Here is a 24,530-nt window from a genome sequence, read left to right on the forward strand (position 1 = left end):
CAATATATATTTACATATGGTTTTGACTATTTAGTATTTTTTTTTAAGCATACAATTGACTGTTTAGATAAATTAAATTTATGAGCAATCACAGTTAAAGAGTTTGATTTTGATATAATTAATAGTATAAAAATTCTTACAAAATTATTCATCATACATTTAAATAATTTTTTAAATAATAAATTTAAAATTTATCTATTTTTATAATATAACAATACATTAAAAAGAAATATTACACATTTAAGGTTTAGTTTGGCAAAATTTTTACTTTTTAAAAGTAGTTTATAAAAATTAGATTTTAAAAGATTATTTTTAAAAAAAAGATAGCATTTATGTTTAGTAAATTAAATTAAAATTATTTTTAATAAACATAAACAACAATTATATTTGATAAAATAGCTTTTAAAATTAAAAAATACTATAAGAGACATAAATTAAAGCGTTAAATTTAAAAATTAGTTAATATATGAGGTTATATTAGACTTTTAAATTTTAAAAAATATAAGTCAATTTTAAAAAGCTCTACCTTAGATGTTTTAAAAAATATTCTGATCTTTTAAAAACTGCAAGCACAAGCACGTGGTCTTTTTAATTTAGCAAACATAAAATTTTAAATCTAAGTATTTTTATAAATCAAGTCTAACCAAATTAAACAATAAAACTTTAAATAATATTAACTATAACTAATTTTTATTATGATAGTCAATTTAATTAAACTTAATTAATTAAAAAACTTAAATATATAATATTATTCTACATTAAATAGTGTGTTGATACATGAAAATGAATTCCATAATTAAATTTGAAAATACTCAAACTTAAAATATAAATAATTCACTTTTAACTTTGGTCCAATATGGCTATAGCCACTATTGTTCTACTTTTCAGTATCTCGTCACACCCACGTCATATTAAATAAAATTTTTGTTTCTGAAATTGATCCTTATCACTACTTTTTGTTCAAATTCACTTTTGTTCACTACAATAAAAGAGAGCTATTTTAACATAATTTTTTTTAACAGTCATAGTTAAATATAAAAATGAATATATATTTTTGACAAATATTATAAATGTCAAATTTTCTATATTTTTTATGAATAATTTGATTGTAAAAAATTACTCTTTAATTTTGACACTCATTTATTTTCAATTTATTCCATTATTTATTTTCTTCGTTGAGCTCCATCAATTTTGACATCACACTACTCTCTGTTTAGAATCATACTACTCATTCTTCATCTTCAAAATCTCAATTTATTCTTCAGTTTCAAGATTTTATCTCATTCTTTATTAAAAATTTTTGTTGAGAATTTTTTATGGTCAATAAGTGTCAAAATAAATAGTATTTTTGACGGTTAATAAGTATCACAAAACATATATTCTCAAATTTTTTTAACAAATTATTTTTGATGGCCAATATTTATCAAAATAAGATTTAAACTTTTTTTACAGTTACTTATATGTTAAAAATATTATTTTTGACAAAACTTTTATTAACATATTTTTATAATTAAAATAGTGTCAAAATTTGTTTTTTTGATGAATTTTAATTTTTTGACATAATAATCCTAAAAAATAATCTATATTATTGTAGTGGTTTTTATAAAAGGATAATCATTCCCGCAAGAGGTCCGGACCCATTTTTTTATGAGCCTTCGATAAAAAGATTCATTCTCTTCATAAAAAAGAGGAGGTAGAAACAATAAAGATTTATTTTTCGACTCATGATAACTGGGTTCATGAATTATGGTCAACAAACAATTCGAGCTGCAAGATACATTGGTCAAAATTTCATGATTACCTTATCCCACGCAAATCGTTTATATATATATATATAGAGAGAGAGAGAGGGGGGTTTGGGCCTAGTAAAAGAAACACTTGCTTTTTCTAGGTGACAAAAGAACGCCTTGTTTTTTGCTGTGTTCAAGAACAACACTTTGGTTATTGATAATATATAAGAGTACTAAAATATATAATAAAAAAATGATTAACCATTAGTGGCTAGAAAACCGTTACCAATATATATATATATAATAATAATAATAATAATAATAATAATAATAAGAAAATGATTAACCATTAGTGGCTAGAAAACCATAAACTGGACACCACACTGTGTCACTATGCAAGTGTCCTCGCTCGATCAATTCTTTTTTTCCTAAGGTAATAACAGAAAATTATTAAGAACACGCTTCTCTATTATATGTTATATTGAAAGTATCCTCATAATAAATATTTCTCTTTTCACTATGATAAATAGATAAAGAGTAATTTGAAAAAAATCTTATAAGAAAAAGTAGCATTATCAAATTTTTAAAAAAATAATTAAAATATAGGTAGTAGTCCTCTATAATTTCAGAATATTTTTTTTCACACCAATTTTTTTTTTTTTTTTTTTTGTACATTGGAGGCCCTAAGGCCAATTTTCACACCAATTTAAAGATAACATTACCTGCAACCTTTGGAGTTATGGGCTTTCAATAAAAATTCAACTAATCAAAGTAGACACTAAATAGATTCAAAAAGAAATCAGATTGGGTTGGTTGAGGAATTCATTTAAATAAATGTTAAGAGTTGAAATTGTATGCAGTATTTATTAGCCAATAATAAACTTTTAAATAAAACGAAATTGGGATATATTGTAGGAAAAAAGACCCAAAAGAATAGCCCAATAAACTGTAAGAGTGGCACTTTCTCCATCTTTATGGGCCTATTACTCAAAGAAAACTCAGAAAAGTTTGTTAGCCCTACGTAAGGACTATTTTTTTACTCCAAAAAAGCGCTATATATGTATTTTTTATTTTTGAAGTATTCTAAACCTCAAATGAGACTGGTATAAATATTTTGGTCCTTGTAAACAAAAAAAAATAACATTTTGGTCCTTTAAAAAAAATTATTCATATTAATTAGTTTTCTGAAAATAAAGCCCAATCAATTATATAAGAAAAATAAAGAGAGAAGATAACATGCTGGATGATGATGTTCTAAACCTAGCTGTATTAGATGATATTGGCTAGCAAGAATGTTTTAGAAAAATAATAATGTTACTCCTATTTTTAATAATATTATTCTACATATGATTTTTTTCTATATTGTATGTATGCATGAATTTATTAAAAAATATTAAAATAGGAGTAACAATATTTATTTTTCATTGTTTTATCCAATATTTGTTATGACAAAAACAATTACAGTTCATTTAAATTTAGATAAATTTCTACAAGTGAAACGGAATTTTAACAATGTACTAGACAACAACAACAAAAGATTTTTAAATTAGAACATTATGTATTCAATAAATATTATTTTTAACTAAATCAATAATAATTTACACTCGTATTTACATATATTTTATACACAAAAAATATATAATTTATACATATATTTATCAAAATTTTATATATATAAATTAATATAATTTATATTTATATTTTTTAAAATTTATTTATTAAAATAATTTAATATTTATACTTACTAAAAAATAAAAATAATAAAAATAGTTGATGCCAAAAATTTCTCTTCAAATTATTTCATTCATCTTTCTTTTTTTATCCTAGGTAGGTCAATTTAAAAGTCAATAAAATTTATGTTAAAGATTGCCTAAAACCTTAACACATGTGACATGTCCAAACTCAGATCACACAAAACCTACGCTTAACAAATTGAAAGCAAGGCAACATTTTTCTCCAGTCTCCTTTGGTTTTTTTTGCATCCTTTTCAAATTCACACAAAATTTTAAAATTATTTAAGAGTGGGTTTTAAGTAAATTGTGAACAAAATATATAATAATTAATTATAATAGAAGTACATAAAGAGTACATAAGATTTATTATAAAATATTTTTTATAATAATTTTATTTTATTATATAATATTAATATAACCAAATACATATATTTACAAGCCCGTATTAAAATTATAATTTTAAATTATTTTATTAAAATTAATTTAAATTATAATAATTTGATTAATAAAAATGTAACATATTATGTATTGTTTGTTTTTTTAATTTAGTGTTAAGTATATTAACTCTAGAATAGTTATTAATTAGTTTTAGTAATCATACAAAAAATTCAAGAACTCTTATTTTTAGTATCTCTTGCATCGTATCCGTCTTGAGAAGCAAGAACGTAAAGAGCATAAAAACACGTAAACAAGCGTGAAGCATTGGATATAAACTAGATTTGGGACTCGCTCATTTCTATATATCGCCAATAGACCTGTCTAGAAATTTAATTCTCTTGGAAAAACTACAAAAGAGAATTGGATTCATTCCCTACCTTATTGTTAAAGGGGTAATTGTCCCTTGTCTATATTTTGTTTGAAGGAAATCCAGTTGACAATAGCATAGTTTTTGAACTTCAACAATTTTAGGCTTGTTACCGCTCCAAAAGGAAGGTTAATATTTGTTGAGTTATTACAACATTTCCTTAGAATTTTTTTGTAAAAGATAATATAAAAATTTTCTTAAAAAATATTTGTTGAGTTATTACACCTTATATATTTTGTACTCTTTATGTACTCACTAAAAAATAATTACAATAATAAATTTATGATTGATAAAGAAATAATCTAAGTAACAGCTGACAAGGTCACTAAAGAAGTCTTTGCAGCTGACATCTGCACTGTAACGTACGGTAAAGTAAAGTCGCATAAAAAAATAAAGAAAAACCTTTTGTTCGGTTCTAACATTAATTTGCTATGAGAAGATCAACCCTTTTTTGAATGTTTAAATTTCTATGCCTTCCACATATAAGTCAAATAATTTTTCGTCATGGTTCGTGATGTTTTGTGCCATCGTCCTCCCACAAATTTTATTCGTTAGCTTGATGGATGGTAACATAATTTTATCGAATAACTCGTGAATAGCCTGAAGTGAGTTTGGCTCTCCAGTTTGAGTTTACTGGAAATCTAAGTATTGCATATAATTTTTGTAAAACTTTACGATGCCTTTATTTGAAGAATATTGATCTGGATAATCTTTTTCTTCATAGTAGTATATTCTAGACAATGCTAGATGTCTATTTTCTTCAAATACCCATGGTAGAAATGAATTGACAATATAATGACAAACTAGATTTGGGACTCGTCCATTTTTATATATTAGTCAATAGACCAACCGTGTCCAGGAATTGAATTCTCTTGGGGACACTCCAAAAGAGAATTGGATTCATCCCCCACCTTATTGTTAAGGGGGTAATTGTTCCTTGTCTATATTTTGTTTGGAGAAAATCCAGTTGACAATAACATAGTTGTTGAACTTCAATAATTTTAGGCTTGGTACCCGCTCCAAAAGAAAGGTTAATATTTATTGAGTTATTACAACATTTTCTTAGAAAATTTTTTTAAGAGAATGCAAAAATTTTCTTAGAAAATATTTGTTAAGTTATTACACCTTATATATTATGTACTCTTAATGTACTCTCATTGAAAAAATAATTACAATGATAAGCTTGTTATGGATAAAGAATTAATCTAAGTAACAACTGTCATCAAGGAAGTCTTTGCAGCGGGCATCCATGATGTTAATCGAAATCTCTAACATCCATAATCCGATCCCAAAAATAGTTAAGGCGCGTAGCCGAATTTTTTTCGGAGAGGTTGTCTCCAAAGACGTAGCCGATGTCTGCGGCGAAGCCAATTGTCAAAAAAGTTATGGTGACGGTAATGGCACCCGCAAAGATGAAAGGATAGTGCCGCCGAGTTTACAGGTTGCTCGGTTGCTGTAATAACTAGTGATGAGATGGAGAACAGAGTTAGAAACGGCACCGACGAGTCACACCAAAGAGGCTCATCTATCCAGTACTCCGAGGATCACGTAGCTTGGTATTAGCGATGCTATTTGGTTAGCGTTGACAAGGTGGATCTGGCGGCCATAGAGGCTAGTATTTAGGGGTGGTTCTGAAAATAGTTTAGTATATTTATCCTGATAGATTAGTTAGCTTTTATATCAGTATAAAAAATATTTTCAAATAGATAAAATAAATTACACAAAGTAAGATATTTACTTGCTCTAATTAATATATAAGTTATACATTTAATGAATATATTCTGACCTTCAAAATCTCAATTGCATGATTGAGAGGTAACCCTAAAAATCAACATGAAAAATGCTTTAGTATGTGAGACGGGGTAAGCAAGAATTCTTCCTGAGATATTTTTGATGTTCTTAAGAAAATCTCTCTGGTAGGACTAAAATATTACAATAATATAATGGTAAATGGTGAATTCTATGGTGTAAAATAAAAATTCTTTCTACACCTATAGATGCCAGGTGTCAACTTTTTCAAATAGCCATGAAACCATGCTACAATCATAATGCACTATTGAGTGTCAGAAATAACATGGTGATAGGGGAACAACATCGGTGTTGTTTTCAGAGGTAGTAGGTTCAGTTAAAAAAGATTACAGGATTATTATTATGAAAATCAATGATAATTAATTAATGTGTGGCACGTTAATAAAATGAGCTTGGTAGTGTTGTTTGTGGGCCTTACTTTATGTCTGATGTGGGCCATTTGTAGTTCTTTTATAAGTAGAAATGAGTTGTTGTCAATTGAAGCTTGCTTGCAACTAAATATCTATCATAGTTTATCATTTAAAATATTTATTGAAAACGATGTTAGTTTATTTAATTAAATATATTTTTACATTTTATTTTTCTTTTCGTGGAAAACAAAAATGAAAATAACCAAATTAATCGCCTTACATTTTTTTTCTCAAGATCAGTAAGTCCCTAAATATAATTTTATATTTTATTTTTTTCCTTGAACATTATTTTTTTTCTTATTTTCATGATTAATTTTTGTGGTAGGCTTTTTTTTATTATTCTACAGATATTCATAACACATCTAAAATAATATGATAATACATAAAGTACTTTTAGTACATATCCAAAATTTATTTAAATTTGTGTTTATATTATTTTTAACATAAATAAATTTTTAACACATTCAAAATAATAAGATAATACACAAAATATTTTTAGTATACATCCAAAACAAATTCATGTTTATATTTTTCTTAATATAAATAATTTTATACACATCTAAAATTACAAAATTATATAATAAATAATTTCTTAATACATCTGAAATTTATCCAAAAATAATTGTGTTCATTGCTCTCGTTAATTAGAATTGAAAAAATTATATATACCAATCTTAAAACGAAAAAAATGATTTTGATAATATTATTTTTATTTTAATTTAGTTAAAGTTTAATTTTAGTTTGTTATTTTTATTTTGTTAAATTTAAATTTAAATATTCTAACTTTAAAGAGATATTATTTTAAATTTTAAATATTCTAAAAATAATTATTATAATAGATAATAATTGAATAAATGATAAACTATGATAGATATTTAATTGCAAGTGGACTCCAATTGACAACAATTCATTCCTACTTATAAAATAACTACAAATGACCCACATCAGACATAAATTAAGGCCCACAAACAACACTACTAAGCCCATCTTATTAACGTGCCACATATTAATTAATCATCGTTGATTTCCATAATAATAATCCCGTCATCTTTTTTAACTGAACCTACTACATCTGAAAATAACACAAAAGTTGTTCTCCTATCATTATGTTATTTCTGACGCTCAACAGTGCATCATAATTGTAGCATGGTTTCATGGCTATTTAGGAAAATTGACACCTGATATCTATAGGTGTAGAAAGAATTTTTATTCTACACCATAGAATTCACCTAATATAATACAAAACTATGCAATGTAAACATTTTGTTAAAAAAAAATAAATTAAAAATAATAAATAAAATAAACAAACAATCTAAGGAGAGGGAAGCCGAAGACCAAAAAGCCCGTAAGCCAGCAAACGAAGGAGAAAGGCACCGCGTCGCTCCCAGAGCCTAAAGAAGTTTCGTGGGCACAAGCACAAATCTTTTCTCTTTTTACCTAATTTTTTTTTTATCAATAATAGCTATAATGTTGTAATTTTTTTGAGTGGGAGTACATAAAGAATTAAAGATTACATAGTATATAAAGTGTAATAATTTAACAAATATTTTTTAAGAAAATTTTTTATTCTCTTTAACAATGAGAAGAACTTATTTTTCTTCTTCTCTTAATCCCTTTTGGTTTGTCAAACCATCAACATCACAACTTGAACAACTTAGTACATAAAATTTTTTTCATGGAGAGTTCAACTGGGTAATTAGAACTCAGAAGTCGTGTAAACTGTGACAACTGCGATTATTCATGAATAAATTATAAATGTATGTGGTTTTTATGTGGACTATCTTTTTAGTTTTGAAAAAGGTAAGCAATCCTGATTTGTGATACTAGTGTTACGTGGGTAACAAGAGATTATTGGGTTGGACTTGTTGGATTGGTCCAATCGTCTGAAGATGGAAGCTTTCGAGCAGGTTTGTGTTTGAGAACCTCCGTCCGACTTGTAAGTGTGAGTGAATGGGGGTGGTACCTGCAACCAGTAGGGTTAGGATTGAGAGATTCTCAACTCGGAATAGGGTAGGGTAGAACTTTAATAAAATTTTCAACTCGCAGGGTTAGGATAGGGTCCAAACTCTACCCACCCTACCCGAGTTAAATCTCAATTTGGCCCCCGAAATTTAGTCCGATACTCAGAATGATCCTCACAATTTCGTTGGCCCTAATTAGAACCCCAAATTTGCAATTGTGGCTTCAACTTGCCACTGCGATAATCTCCGTCACCAAATACTGATCTAACACAATTGTATGACATGGTGTACACTACTTAAATGACGGCGTATTGGTTTCGCACCCAAACCCTTTGTAAACCACGTCGTTTCAGTTTTTTGTGGGTTAAAACTCTCTTTCCACTACGACGATCATAAGTTGCAAAATATTAAGAAAATCCTTACACTACGTGGTTTCCAAAGGGTTTGAGTGTGAAACCAATGCGCCGTCGTTTAAGTAGTGTCCACCATGTCATATAATTGCGCTAGATCAGCATTCTGGTAACGAAAATGATCGCAGAAACAAGTTAGAGCCACAATTACAAATTTGGGAGTTCTAATTGAGGCCATCGAAATTATGGGGACCATTTTAAATATAAGACCAAATTTCAGAGGTCAAATTGAAATTTAACTTTACCCTACCTATTGCTAGTCCTACCCCATTTATATGACTTCTCTTCTTTCTTCAACTACACCTAAGATACCAAGTTACCAACTACCAATCCCATGCCAATAGGGCCGTTTTCCACCAGCCTCAAAACCCCACACCCGCCTTTTACATTTTCCCCTTAATCATATAACAATATAGTTTAACAATTAATAAATTCAAACTAAAACAAATAGCAGCAGCGATAATTAAAAAAAAAACTGAAAAAAAAAAAAGCAAAAGGAACTAAACATGTAAATCTAAATCGAAGTAGTACAAATTAACAAAATAATTAAGAGAATAAATCTGCACATATAGAAAGAGGAAGTAGAGGATATTCGAACTAAAATACATAACTCTCTTCTCATATATATCTAAATAATATTGATTGTAAATTGAAATGAAGGATTGATCCTTCATAAAAGAAGGTGATTGCCAAAGCGTTTGGAATAATAACCTTTGCTAAGAAAAGAAAATTCCCAATATCTTATATAAAAGCTACGAAAAAAATAAGGAATAGTACAATAAAAAGTACGATTATGATTGTTCTTCTTTTATCCTTTTTATTTTATTTATGATTATTTCATTCAAAGATGGTGCTTTTATTCAAAAATCCTTTCTAATTGATTTATGATTATGTTTATTTTTCTTATTTCACTCAAAGATCCCTCTTTTATCCAAAATATTTTCTATTTGATTTATATATGATTATGTTTAATTTCTTTATTTTATTCAAAGATCCCTTCTATTTGATTTATTTAGGTCAGTGTTACTATTCTTCTCTTATTTATTTTGTCTTGCTTTATGGCCTACGAAAATATCAAATTAGGGTTTATGAGTTTGCATTCTGTATCTTTTAACATTATAGGCATTTTGTTACGAGTCACATGTGTCATAACATAAATAAATGAGAAGCATCTAAAAATTAAACCACTTTGACTAACGAAAATTTTTGAAAATAATAATTGAACAACATTACATCATCACTATTTTTATTTTAAAACTCAGAGTGGCTAGAGATGGATACACACCATATAGATAAACTATTGAGAAACTTTTGTTTCTCACTCCCTTTCTATACTATTTTCAGGAACGACACAATACAAAGTAATACACTGCTTGATTGAGGAGGAAAGACAAGTGCACTGTTAGGAGCGAGATATCAAGAACGTAGATACAAAACATTAAGCGTTTACCTTAAAAAGGAAGAATAGGCGATTCTTTTAGTCATATTTAGACAAATTAAGAGAATTAGAATTTTTTATATGTCTTGTTTTATTCTTATTGAGTGATTGCAATTATAATTATGATGTTTCTTTTTTTATGATTATTTGACATGAGTAAAATTTGTTATTGTTTATGCCTTTATAGTTTAGCAGGCTCGTTTTTCATATTAGTATGTTCAGATTCATTTTATTTTTCAACTGATATCAATTTTAATAAAAACTAATTATTCAATACTTTTATATATATAAACTATTTTCTATAAATATTTTATATTTTTTTTAAAAATTCGCAAGATTTGAAAATCAACTATCAATATAATTTAAATAAGACTTAAACCTAATTTAAAAATATTAAGATGTTACAGGAGCAGGCGTAGAATTTTGACTTGTGTTATGAGATGATATAGTAGTGAAATGAGGAAAAGTTAAAACAGTATAAGGAAATTGATTGTAAGTTAGAGATGGAGAATCTGCTTTGAATAATTCATGATAAGGAAATTTAGTTTCATCAAACAAAACATGCTTTGAAATCAAAATTTTATCATTAGAAGTTAAGCATTTATTATACCCATTATGATGTGGAGGATAACCAAGAAACACGACAGAGAAGATTTATATGCAAACTTTGTAGAATTATACGGCTTAAGGCAAGGATAACAAGCACACCCAAATATTTTTAAAAAATTATAATTTGGTTTTTGTTTATGTAGTAATTGATAAGGTGACATGTGATTAACAACTTTAGAAGGTAATCTATTTTATAGTACATGCTGCAGCTAAAAATGTATCATCCCAGTGTAATAATAGTAAGGATGCAGTGGCAAGCATGGCAAGTCCCATTTCAGTGACATGCTTATGTTTTCTTTCTGTCCTTCCATTTTGCTGGTGTGTATAAGGGCAGGAGAAGCGATGTACAATGCCATTGTTAACCAGAAAATTACTAAACTCTTGAGATAAGTACTCTCTTCCATAATCAGTATGCAAACCTTTAATTTTAAGTCCAGTATGTCTTTCAATTTCATTTTTAAATTGAATGAAAGCCTTAAAAGCTCGAGATTTTGTATGCAACAAATAAATACATGTATACCTAGTATATGCATCAATGAAGGATATATAATAACTAAAACCATAAAAAGAAGTAATTGGGGAAGGATCCCATATATCAGAATAAATCATATCAAGAGGAGCTTCAAAGTTATAATTATCAGTAACAAATGGGAGTAAATGCATCTTAGGCTCACAAAAAAACCGACATAAACTTGGATTTATTGATTTTTGATAAGCAGGAATATTACACAGGTTCATAACAGGAAGAACAGTTTTAGAATTGCTATGGTCTAAATTGATTAAAAAAGAGTGACCAACATGTGAAATATTACCCCCTGCACCATTACCTAGTAGAATTTGGTCAGGTCCTTGATATGCAGAAGGCTGAAAAAGAGTAGAAGAGTCTGCTGTGACATGGTGGCTAGCACCAATGTCAGGCAACCAAGATAGATCAGAAAAAGTGGAAGGAGCTACCAAATAGGCTCTGAGATTAGACAGCTAGAAGGAGGTGGTTGTGGACTGTTTGCTTGTTGTGGTGGAGTTCTTGAATTAGTTGGAATCTGTGTATAGGTCTGATCAAATCGATGGAAGTAAGAAATGGTTGTATGGTCAATTTTGCCACAAACTTGACACGTAGGCCTTTGATCAGAGTTGAAACTCCTCCTCCACCTCTGCCTCTCCTTCCTCCAAGATTAGATGAAGATGGTGCTCTAGAAAATTGATAGTTTGATTGAGCATAATTTGCTTGTATGGATCCCAAATTTGTTTTCCTAAACCTAAACCTTTCTATCATGTTTTCGTGAGCAAATAACAATGCTTCAATATCTGATTTAGTCATAACTGAAGATATGTACAGGGCATAATATTCTGTTAAACCATCAGTGATAGCAGAAATATGATCCTCCAATAAAAGTGTGTAGCCGCATCAACAACATTTCTTCTCTTTTGTAAGTAATCAGATGGTGTAATACCTTGTTTTCTGATTGATTTAAGCTTAGTTTTGAGCTGCTGAACCTTAATCTTTGAAATCTTGATGAAATATTCATGAATCTTGCTACAAATCAGGGAAGCGAAGTGTTGCCTATAGACTCTTTCAATCCGTATTCACAAATTCTCTATTCAAGAATTTTAAAATACATAGAGAGACCTTTTTTTATGATGGAATGTCCAAAAACTAAAAATAGATGTATCCTCCTATATGGTCATATGGAGTGTATGTAAAAAGGAAAATAGCTTATTTTGATATATTTTATGTTATAATTAAATCAAATAAATTGTTACAAAGATTTGGATTTATTCTAATTTTTTATAATTTTATTTTCTCTAACTTATATAAATAATTGTAGAATTTTATTAGATAAAAAAATATTATTTTAAAAAAGTTTTTTTTAAATAAAATATTTTTATTGAATTTTAAATATGTTTAAATATATTTTTTAAAGATAATACTATTTTTAAAAAAATAAATTATGTATTTTCTTAATGCCAACAATATGTTACAATTTTAAAGAATAAAAACAAAAATTTTTTTTATTTTTTTTAACCAAAAATATCATTTACTATAATCGTTAATTATAATTTATACACTTAATCCTAATTTTTTCTTCAAATCTTTATTTTTCTTTTAAATTTTATTTATCCTCTACATTTATATTTACATCATTATTATCATTTCAATTTAGAGCAAAAACACTTTTAAGATCATGCTCAATTAGTACTACACTTTCCAGATAATTTACCGCTGAAGAATGCGGCTTCATAAATTGAAAGAAAGAAAAAAAGGTAACTAGAGAACATTGTGATAAATTTTTACTAGAAGAACTACAAGCTAAAAAAAGAGAACATTGTAATAAATTTTTTTGTTTTGAGGAAATGAAACATTCTTTTTGTCCATATGTTTCTGTTTTCAAATTGCAGTTTTGGAGATTTTGGTTTCTACTAATTTTTTTAGTATTGTGTTAAATTTTTTAAGAGGTTAGGTTTTGTTTAAAAAGAATAAAATGAATTTATACATGACTATGACATTTTAAAAAGAATAATTTTTAATGACTATGACATTATGCATGACTATTTAACTATGACATTATGCATGCCTATTTATTCATTTGTTCATATAATATTATTTTAAAATTTTTTAATATATTAAAAAAATCAAACCAAATATGTTTTCAATGTAATCATTTTTTAAAAATTGAAAACAATAATCAAAACAAACATATTTCTTAAAATATAAAAATTTGAAAACAAAAACAATTTTCAAGAAATAAAAAATAAAAATAAAAACAAAAAACTTTTCCTCAAACCAAACACCACTTTACCACTTTAGCTATTGAGCTTCTTGATTTAGTTTGTATTTTTTTTTTTTTTTGAAACAAGAAAAATTAGGAAGTTTTGGACGAGTGGACGGGAGAGATTTCGGAAAAAAATCAAATAAGATAACATAAAATGAAAAGACACCACGTCCAACTCAAAACTTTAAAGTAGTAAATTAATAAGTCTCTCATTTTATAAACTCCTCACTTTTCTTTATTTTCTTTGAAGTAGGACTAACTTCATGCACTCGTCACACTAGCAACATTAACAGATTCTAAGTTTCAAAACCCTTAGTTGACCTTTTCTTGATGATTTTAGCTTGCAAGTTGAGTTTGATTTGGATAAACTTTTTGGGACTGAGTAGTAGCTCTAATATTCACAGAAGAGGTAATTGGTAATTAGTGTTTGGTTTTTTAAATCTTAAAAAAGGGTGGTAAAACGGGATAATCTCTCTGTTTTTTTAGAAAATGGAAAGACTCTCTTTAAAATTTTTTAATTTGGTATCGAATGTTAATATATATATATATATATATATATATATATATATATATATATATATATATATATATTTAATCTTAGTTGCATTTGGATTAATGTGCTATTTAGCATTACTTGAATTAAAATGGCGTACAAGTAAATTATCAAGGATTTTAATTTTTTTTTTTGTGTGTCATATTTATATATATCAATAAGATGATCAAATTTGAGTGTAGGAATTGAATCCTACCAGAATCAATCTTGTAGAATAACTCGCCAAAGAGCGAAAATCGTGGAGGAAGAATCATCCATATGTACATACTAACTATTGTTTTCATGTTACTATTTCTCATTCTAATCATTTCTTCCTTTCAGAAACAAAATCAGATGGGTCTGTGAAGTTGATGTGCTGGAAATACTTTATTCCTGGCAAGGAAGGAGTAAGTGTTAGTTACTGGCCTTAAACTTGTTCATGCTTGATGTTTTATTAATGTTTGATGTTTGATTCCATTCTTGTGAGATTACCTTTGTGTATTGAAATGATCTCTTATGCTTATTGTTTTTGGTGAAATATTAATGTTTTCTAATTGTGCAATATAGTTACTTAGCTATCTTGTTACGGAATTAAATTATCTCTGAAGAAATACTAGTAATACAAAACAACAACAATAACAACAGGGGTGAGTACGGATAGTGGATATCCGATTATCTGTTCGAACCCGAACCGAACTAATTAAATTGGTTCTGGAATTAATGGGTAATCGGGTCCAATCCGAACGAAACCAATGACGTTTGTTAGTGATTGATTCGGATATTAATTCTGGAGTGTAGAATCCGAACCAACCCGTAAATCTGATCATATATTAATTAAATAAAAAAATAAAAATATATATGGCTTTTAGTGGCTTTTAGTGATATTATTCACTATTAATATGTTTGGATTTTAATGAGTTTGGTTTTTAATGTATTTGGTATTTAACATGTTTAGATTATTTATATTAATGTTACATGTTTATTGTACTTGTTGAATTTTTAAGATAAAAATTTGATTTTTTTTTTTTATGAATTTCAAAGTCATCGGGTACCCAATTACCCGAATCGAACCAATCCGTTCTTAATTAGTTTGATTTGGTTCGGATACATGCACAAAAAAATACCAATTCAAACTAAACCGAACCAATTACATTTTGATCGGTTTGATTCTAATTTCACCTTAAATCCGAACCAGACCGACCCGTGCTCACCCCTAAATAACAATAACAATAAAGCATTCATATACTAGCTGGTGTTGCCAATTAAACGGCAGCCATTATGTTCCATCATGTATTATATTTATAATGAGACCATTTATACATAAATTTCCTTTGACTTTGTCCATTTTCTGTATAATCTTTTTTACAGTTAGCTACTTGTGTATTTTCTATCTTATTCGGTGTCTTAATAAGATAGTCAATCATTTTTTCATATGTCTAAACTATTTGAGACAAGATTCTACTGTCTTTTAATAAGAGGCACTATTCCAACTTTCTTTCTTTCTTTTTGTCCACATGTTTGGCCGCTAAGAATAAAGAACAAGAATCTAAGAAATATTTGTAATTCAATTGCAAAATGCAACGAAATGCTTAACGAAACGAACCGTATAGGTATCCTTGTTGTATTGCCATTCTACTATGTTATGTAGTATTTACTCTGATGCTTAGTTTGTTGTCAAAAGAGCTGTTTAACAATGTTACTTTGAAATGCAGGATCCTGCTGAATATAAGAGAAGGGTGCAACTTCAGGCCAAACAATATCCACACACTATTTAGCATCTTGTTTGGTTTTGTTATGTGATTTTGAAGTTTAAATTACTTTATTAGCTTTTGATATGTTAAGTGAATTTAAAGACCTAATTAATCATTAGTTTCCTACTTTCCTACCTTAGCTTATTATCATCATGAACAGGGCCTTTAGTTGTATTTCACTATTTTGGAAACCATGCTTGTATATGAGTTACAATATAATGCTAAAGATTGTGTTTTTTGGTATATGATGAATTTTTATCACCCTAGGATGGATCCTAGGTGGTAGGTCATATTTAAAGTGGGAGTCACACTTCGGATAATAAGGTGATATAAATCTCACACAAATCTTACTCCTTTTGCATATTAACTATTAAATGTCTCTTTTTAGTTGTGTACAACTATTAAAATAATTATTAAAAATATAAATAATCAAAAGAGAAAAACTCAAATATGCTTAATAATTAATACTATTTTCTCTTATATTAATTTTTTAGGCTTTTAGCGTTCTCTTTCTATTTTGATTGTAGAGGGTATAATAAATAAAAATTAATTAATGACTTTTTGAAATTAAAAAGCAATACTTAATTTGTAACAAAAAATAAAAATAAAAAGAGTCACTTAATATGAAACAAAAAGAGTAAAAGAAAAAATGAGTTATTCTATTACCGATCAAAAAATTGAATTATTCTATTACCGATCAACAAATTATGTTATAGTGTACATACTAAATAGGAATTTAAAAATGTTTGGTAACAAAAAAATTAATAAAAAATAGTTAGAATTTGTTTTATTTAGTATTTATTAATTGTTATAATAATTAATAAATATCAAATAAAATAAATTCTATTTTTTTTATGTGAGGTGATAGTGTTTCACACATAATATGATAATATTTTTTTTTTCCTTAAGAAAATAAATGTGCACATGATATATACCCTCTTAAATAATGATTTTAGAAAGGTATGCACAAATGCTTTAAAAGGTTATGTTAGTGAGGGTCATGAAGATCAATTTAGAAAGGCTTGTAGGATAATTAATTAAATATTAAGATTATTTTTGAGATAGTGATTTGTGAGGCACACACACGTGTGATTGCTCAAACTTTTGGTGTGGTTTCTTTATTGGACTTTGACATGTATATGTAGCGAAGGATTGATACAATTTGCATGTTTAGATTGTGTTATTAAATTTAATTAGTCAATATTTCATTTACCACCTAAACTTATAAATCATATTATTATTTGATTATATTGGGAAGTTCTCTATGTTTATAGCTAAAAGTCATATCGCTCTAATAGAGGATTGGAAAGGGGCTTCTATTATTAATCTAGGAAGAATTGATTAAAATTTTGTAATATATATACTTCGTATATATCTTAATAATATATGAACAGATTATTAAGTTTTGATATATATTGTATGGTATTTTTTTTTTTCTAGTCAAGATTCAATAGAGGAATCAAATCTTGAACAAATAAAAAGAACAAAATAAAATGCAAACAAATAAAAAGATATAAATTTTTTTTTACATAAATTAATTATATAAAATAAAATATAATTCACAAGACATAAAATTTGTATGGCATTGTTGTTGAAATAACTTCATCATAAAAATATGAGTTTTTTAAATTAAAATATCTCTACAGTGTATAGAAATAGAAAAAAATTGTGGGTAACACAACTAATCGGTCGAATTGGACAAATTCATATTGTTTTAAAGCATTCAATTGATTGGATAGTATAATGCATTATGTGGAAAGAACTCGGTTAACAAAGCGTAAAGATCCGTAGAACCTTCAGTTTTGGGTGAAAGAACCGCCTATACGGGCAAGTGTTGGGGCACCTTGAACGGGCCTTCACACAATGGGGACACTTCTTCAGGCAATGTAGACATAAGCGACAAAGAGCCATATTGAATTGAATTGAAGGTGAAAACCAACTTTCTAGAGAGAGAGAAAGTTTGTAGGCAGGGAAGAGAGAAGTTGTGTGATTCGTGCTCTAACCAAAAGTTGAGAGGAATGAAAATGGAGAAAGCACCAGCTTATATTTGGGTATTGTTATCAGAACCGGAATCCGGTTGACCGGTGGTCTAACAATACAAGGCTTTTGAACTTTTCTAATAGACACAAGTGATAAATTATAAATATATCTCACATGAGGTTTAATAATAATAATAATTATTTTTTGATGTTTATCTTAATTTTTTTTTAAATTTAACTAATAAAACCCTTAATTGATCACATCCCATAGTCCCACCCCAAACTAACCATACGTACCCTAATTCCCAAATCCTTTCATGTTAACTCACCACCACCTACGTGACCCAATCTATTCCCAAATACTTTTGGTGTGGTTTCTTTATTGGACTTTGACATGTATAGCGAAGGATTGATACAATTTGCATGTTTAGATTGTGTTATTAAATTTAAATAGTCAATATTTCATTTACCACCTAAACTTATAAATCATATTATTATTTGATTATATTGAGAAGTTCTCTATGTTTATAGCTAAATCTTTATCAAGGACAACAGAGATTCATATATACTTTTTTTTTTGGTCATTTGGAAATTGTTTGAGATGATGTTGGAAAGTATAATTTATATAATGATAAATTATATTATTTGTCTTTGAAATTTATTATAAATTTTAAAAATATCCTTAAATTTTATTTTATTTTAATTTTATCTTAAAAATTTTCGATTTGTATAAAATATATCTCTGATGATTAATTTTTTAAAAAACTTAAGGCCAATTTAACAATAATTTTACAAGAACAACCATCAATCCAAGTAAATCAGAGATAATTGTCATACATTATTACTGGATTAGTCTTAATTTTTTTAAAAATTTAATTATCAAAAATATATTTGATATAAATAAAAAACGTTTAAAACAAAATTAAAATAAAAAAAACTTAAAAATATTTTTAAAATTTTTGACAACTTTTAAAAATAAAAAATATACTTTATCCTTTATTTATAACTCAATTAGCATTTTATAACGTTCAAATTTTATTCTAAGATATCGATTATTGGTATATATTGGGCCATGCCCATATGCACCATATAATAATATATTATCTACTCCAAAATATGACAATGGTTCTATTATGCATTCACATGATTAGTTATAAATGGAAAATAAATACAACCTTGAACGTGAACTGTCTTATAAAATCTAAAAAGAAATAAGAAATTGTTCTTTAGACCAACCATGATTGATGAAACCTATTTCTTAGCTATCTCAGCAACAATTATATATCTTTGTTTTGTTTCTTGTTTAATTTGCCATTTTTTTTTCAGGCCTGCATATATATATTTTTTTTATTTGGAAGGCATTGTGATTTTATTATTAATAATTTATTTTATTAACAAAATATCTAGCAACATGCATCTTTTTCCCTTATTATTGCTATTTTTTTTTTGTTTAAGCTTATTATAAGAAGAGACATGTTAATGGTTATATCTCTAATACGTTTGTTTCAGGCGTGATTTGCAAGAGTGTGTCTTTTTTAGTGATATTTTTTATACTATGTCATAAAATTACTTTAAGGGAGCCATCGTCATCATCATTATTATGTAGACAGATTGGGAAGGAGGACACTATCCCCTGAGCCTTCAATTCAGTGAGGATTACCCAGACAATTCTCCCAGTATGCAAATTTCCTCACGGGTTCTTACATCCCAAATGTTTACCCTTTTGGTCTTGTATGCCTCTCAATTATTTGTCATGTGAGTTCACAATCTTATATCTATATTTTAATTTTAAATTGTTACTCAACCATCCATTGTTCTTATTACCAAAAGTTTAAATAGGATCAACTTAAATAAAGTTGGTGCATCATGCACCAAGATAATTTAGTATGGTAGTATATATCGATCTATCTAATAGAAATGATTGAATATGTATGCTAAGATTTATACTATTAGATTATCATAATATATGATATATTAAGTTTAACTTGATGCATCAAAACATTGTTGTTGTTGTTGTTGTTTATATGGCTTTTTGTAGGAAGGGAAACCAGCAATTACTGTGAAGCAAATTCTTGTGAGCATTCGGGATTTGCTTGATAACCCTAATCCAAGCAGTTCTGCAAATCATGATATTAACATCCTTTATTTGAAGGTTCTCTCTTTTTTTCCCCTCATTTTACATATGCAAACCTTAGGAATCAATTCTTCTTTGTCCAAAGAAATGAAGTTATAAGACACAAGAAAAAGTTTAGAAACCAATTTTTTTCTACCAACATTCAACCAATTTCGTCTTTCATTTCGCTCCCTCCCTATTTTTCTTCTTGGCTGGAAAAAAAAAAGTCTGTTCATTAGTTTGACGGATCAAGCTCCTCTAAGTGGGTTGAAAAAGTAGGTAAAGTAAAAGTAATAGTCTAATCATCTTTGAATCAAGATAATGGAGTTTACACATGATAGAAATTATAAATATAATAATTATTAAACTTTTATTTTATTTTATTTTTTTACAAATTTGTTCACTTTAGAATATTTTTTTCCCTAGCTAGGTTGACTGTGAGACAAAAATGTAAAAAATTTAAAAGAAAATGGAGTGATGAAAATAAAGTTGGTGTGACAATTGTCCATGTGTTGGTTTTGTATAAGGCTTGTAGCTCTTCTTGCATAGCCTTTAGCCAATGAGGATATTTGAGTGCAGCAGCAACTGTGGACTGTATATGCCATTAGTAGAGTTTGCTTATAATAATAGCTACCATGCGAGCATCAGAATGGCTCTATATGAGGCTCTGTATGGTAGAAAATGTCAATCTCCACTATGTTGGTATGAAACTGGAGAAAGAAGTTTGTTAGGGTCTGAGATGATAGCTGAAACTACTGAACAGATAAAGAAGATTCGTAATTGAATGCTTATAGCCCAAAGCTGCCAGAAGAGTTATACTGATCAGAGGCGAAAGCCTTTGAAATTTGAGGAAGGCAAGTATCATGTTTTTCTGAAAGTTACACTAACTACTGGAGTGGGAAGAGCTATTAAGACTAAAAAACTGAATCCCTGTTATATTGGACTGTTTGAGATTCTGAAGAGAATTGAGCCAGTGGCTTATAGAATTGCCTTACCACCGTATCTTTCGAATTTACACGACGTGTTTTATGTGTCACAGCTTCGAAAGTATACTCCTGACACAAGTCATGTTCTAGAACCGGAACCAGTCCAAATAAGAGAAGATCTAACACTTCCAGTAATTCCAATGAGGATTGATGATACTAGTATTAAACGATTACGCGGGAAGGAAGTATCATTGGTAAAAGTAGCCTGGAGTCGAGCTGGTATCGAGGAACATACCTGGGAGCTCGAATCAGATATACGAAAGGACTATTCACATCTCTTTTCAGGTAACTAGATTTGAATTTTGAGGGCAAAATTCTTTGTTAGGTGGGTAGGATGTAAACCCCGCTTAAATTAGTAGGTACCTAGTCAATAAATTAGTTGTTGATAAGGAAGATTAGAAATGCGAATATTATATTAAATTAGGAAAGAGTTCATCGAAACGAGAATTTTGACACTAATTTCGAAGAAAGTGGTCTAAAATTGGACCGAATAGATCAAATCGGTTAAACCGGACCCAAATTGGGTTGTCGATCCAATCGGACCAACTCATTAAATGAAGCCAAACTCTTTTCTCTTCCTCATTCGGCTGAAGCAACGTGAAATGCTTCCAGGGAAGAGAGAAAGCTTTCGAAACCCTTACGGTGAACTCCGAACGCCGTAACTTCTCCGTCCGAGCTCCAATTGTCGCACCGTTTGCGGCCACGCGTTCACCGCGTCGAGCTCTACGTTTCTATTGGAACAATTTCATAGGTAACTTGCTATTTTACCTCAGCCTCTTCCCCCAATTTTCGAATTTTGAGTGAAAATATTGAATTTCTTTGATTTCTGATGTTTTAGGATCCAATTAGTTTGAGGAAAACGTTCACTCATGCTTATGTGAAGTTTGTGTAAGGTGAGGATACGATAACTCTATTTTAATTTCATTGAATTTGAGCTTTGAGTATTAAATTGGATATATATGTGTTATAAATGTGTATTAGGTTGTGAATAAATCATTGGAGCTTGAAATTGTGAATATTGGAACTTGGAGGAAGCTGAGCTTAGAGTTTGTTGAATTTTGAGGGGCTGTCTTGATTTTGAATAAATTGCTTTGCTCGTTACGTGAAAATCGGTCAAGTTATGGTTTAGGTTTCTTGCATTTTATATATAATGTTCTGTAAAAACTCAGGTTAGATGACCATAGGATAAGTTGGATTGCATGTGTATATTTAATTCTTAGTATCTTGTTGATGAATATGGTTGGTTTGGTGCTTGTTGATTAATTAGTGATTTGGTAAATTATTGATTTGAGGTATAACTATTGTGGAGGTCGTTATCATAATGAGAAAGGGTATTTTGTGTTAAAAGCATAGGATTTGTGAACTATGATTCTTGGTTAAATTTTGGTTGATGGATTTGAATAATGTATGAGTATAATTGTTGATCTGAGGTAGATTTATTGTGGTGATTGTTATGATGATGAGGAAGGGTATGTTGAATTGAAAAGAATGCAGGTTTGGACCCGAAAAGGGTGACAAGAGTTTTAGAGGAGATGCTGCCAAAATTTTATAAAAAAATTAGAGATTTTGTTTAGATGATTATTTAAAAAGATTTAGATTCAAAGGTTATATGGTTTGATTTTGAGTTATTAAGAAAATGAGTATGTTTTAAGTTTAATTCATTTAGAAAATAATGAATTATGTTTTGAATTGGAACTATTGATGGACGGAATGGGAGGTGTGATAATAAAAGATAAGGATTGAATATGATTGATGTATGATGATGAATGATATGCGATTGAGAATGCTGTGGATGTTGATGAACTATAATTGAATTATTTATATGGCTTATGAATTTGAATGATCTGATATACGAGATTCTCTGGGTAAAGTACTGTGGCTTGCCACCACGTGTACCAGGTTAAAAATTCGATACTCTGTTGACCCTACAACGTAAGTGTGACCGAGCACTATATAAATTTCCGGGAATGTTACCCCCATTGAGCAATATTGAATATTTGAGAAAAAGCTATGCATAGACTCTTGGGGATGCACGTCGGGGGACAGTCTAAGTTCAATTCAGACTTTTCGGGTTGGCTGGATAATCGACAGATGAGTCTCATCAGCCATAGGACAAGCATGCATCATGTGCATATTACTTGAGTTACTTGCTTGTGCTTTAACTGGGTGTGGCTAAATGTACTTGCCATGTTAAATGAATATTTGTTACTTGCAGTATTTGTAACCTTCTTGTGCTTGCCTTTATCTGCTTATTTGTCTGTGAAATGTATAATGGAGTTGGAGGTATGGAAGAATGATAGTATGGGATTTAGATTTAAGGTTAAGTTAAGTTAGGTTTATGTATTCTTAGAAAACCACTCTTTATGGCTTCTGTTTAATACTTTAAGCTCTATAATCTGAGTGTCGGCGTTTTAGGATTGCCTCTGGCATTCCCAGGACCTTATATATTATGTGTGTGGCATCTTTACCATACTGAGAACCTCCGGTTCTCATTCCATACTATGTTGTTGTTTTTCAGATGCAGGTCGAGAGGCATCTCGTTAGGCGTCTGGACTCTTAAAGCGGAGTAGTTACTGGGTTGTTTTGTTATGCTATGATGTATATATATGTACTTAGTTTCTCTCCGCATAACTTCCTTTTTGAATTCTCTTATAGGTTTATGGAGAGGCAGGACTGTGTATATGAACTTTTGGGTTTTGGATATGTATATATATATATATGTGTAAATATTATCCGGCCAGTCTTGACTTTGCGGGCTGAGTTAGGAGCTTGTTATTCTGTTTCCTTGGCACTCTATTCCTACTTCTGTTATCTTATGTTTAATAGTTATGATTTTCTTAGCATGCAAGGTAACTCGTTGCGCTTTTATTTCCTCTATTCTTCAAGGCTCCTAGCATATTACAATCTTTCTGCTATTACATATATACGTTTTATTTTTAGAGGTCGTAATACCACACCACCTCTGTTTTACAGCTTAAGCGTAAAGCTTTGTGTGGTATGGTGTTACACAAAGATTATTCACTATTAATATGTTTAGATTTTAATGAGTTTAGTTTTTAATGTATTTGGTGTTTAACATGTTTGGATTATTTCTATTGATGTTATTGTTGAATTTTTAAAATAAAAATTTGGTTTTTTTATGAATTTCAAAGTCATCAAGGTACCCAATTATCTGAACCGAATCAATCCGTCCTTAATCGATTTGGTTTGGTTCGGGTACATACACAAAAAATACAAATCCGAACCAAACCGAACCAATTACATTTTAATCGATTCAGTTCTAATTTCATCTTGAACCTGAACTAAATCAACTCGTGCTCACCCCTAGTTGAATTTGATATACAATGAACTGGTATATATTTAAATTTTGTCCATAGTAAATCGAATCAAACGGTATCAATTTAGATCCAATAGTAAATCGAATGTAATAGCTTCGATTTACTAACATTCATTGCCTTTAGTAAATCGAAGCAAATAGAGTCGATTTATCTAT

At 28.6% G+C, this 24,530-nt stretch overlaps 1 protein-coding gene across 1 annotated transcript; it reads left to right on the forward strand.

Annotated features, from left to right (window-relative positions):
- The first annotated feature begins 20,835 nt into the window (after positions 1–20,835).
- LOC130934920 (uncharacterized) lies at positions 20,836–23,722 on the forward strand. Its single transcript, XM_057864439.1, has 3 exons — positions 20,836–21,322; positions 23,253–23,320; positions 23,693–23,722. The coding sequence occupies exons 1-3, from the start codon at positions 20,836–20,838 to the stop codon at positions 23,720–23,722; spliced, it is 585 nt and encodes a 194-aa protein (XP_057720422.1).
- The last annotated feature ends 808 nt before the right edge of the window (positions 23,723–24,530 follow it).

The sequence above is a fragment of the Arachis stenosperma genome, chromosome 6, assembly GCF_014773155.1.
Source record: "Arachis stenosperma cultivar V10309 chromosome 6, arast.V10309.gnm1.PFL2, whole genome shotgun sequence".
NCBI classification, from domain to species: Eukaryota; Viridiplantae; Streptophyta; class Magnoliopsida; order Fabales; family Fabaceae; genus Arachis; species Arachis stenosperma.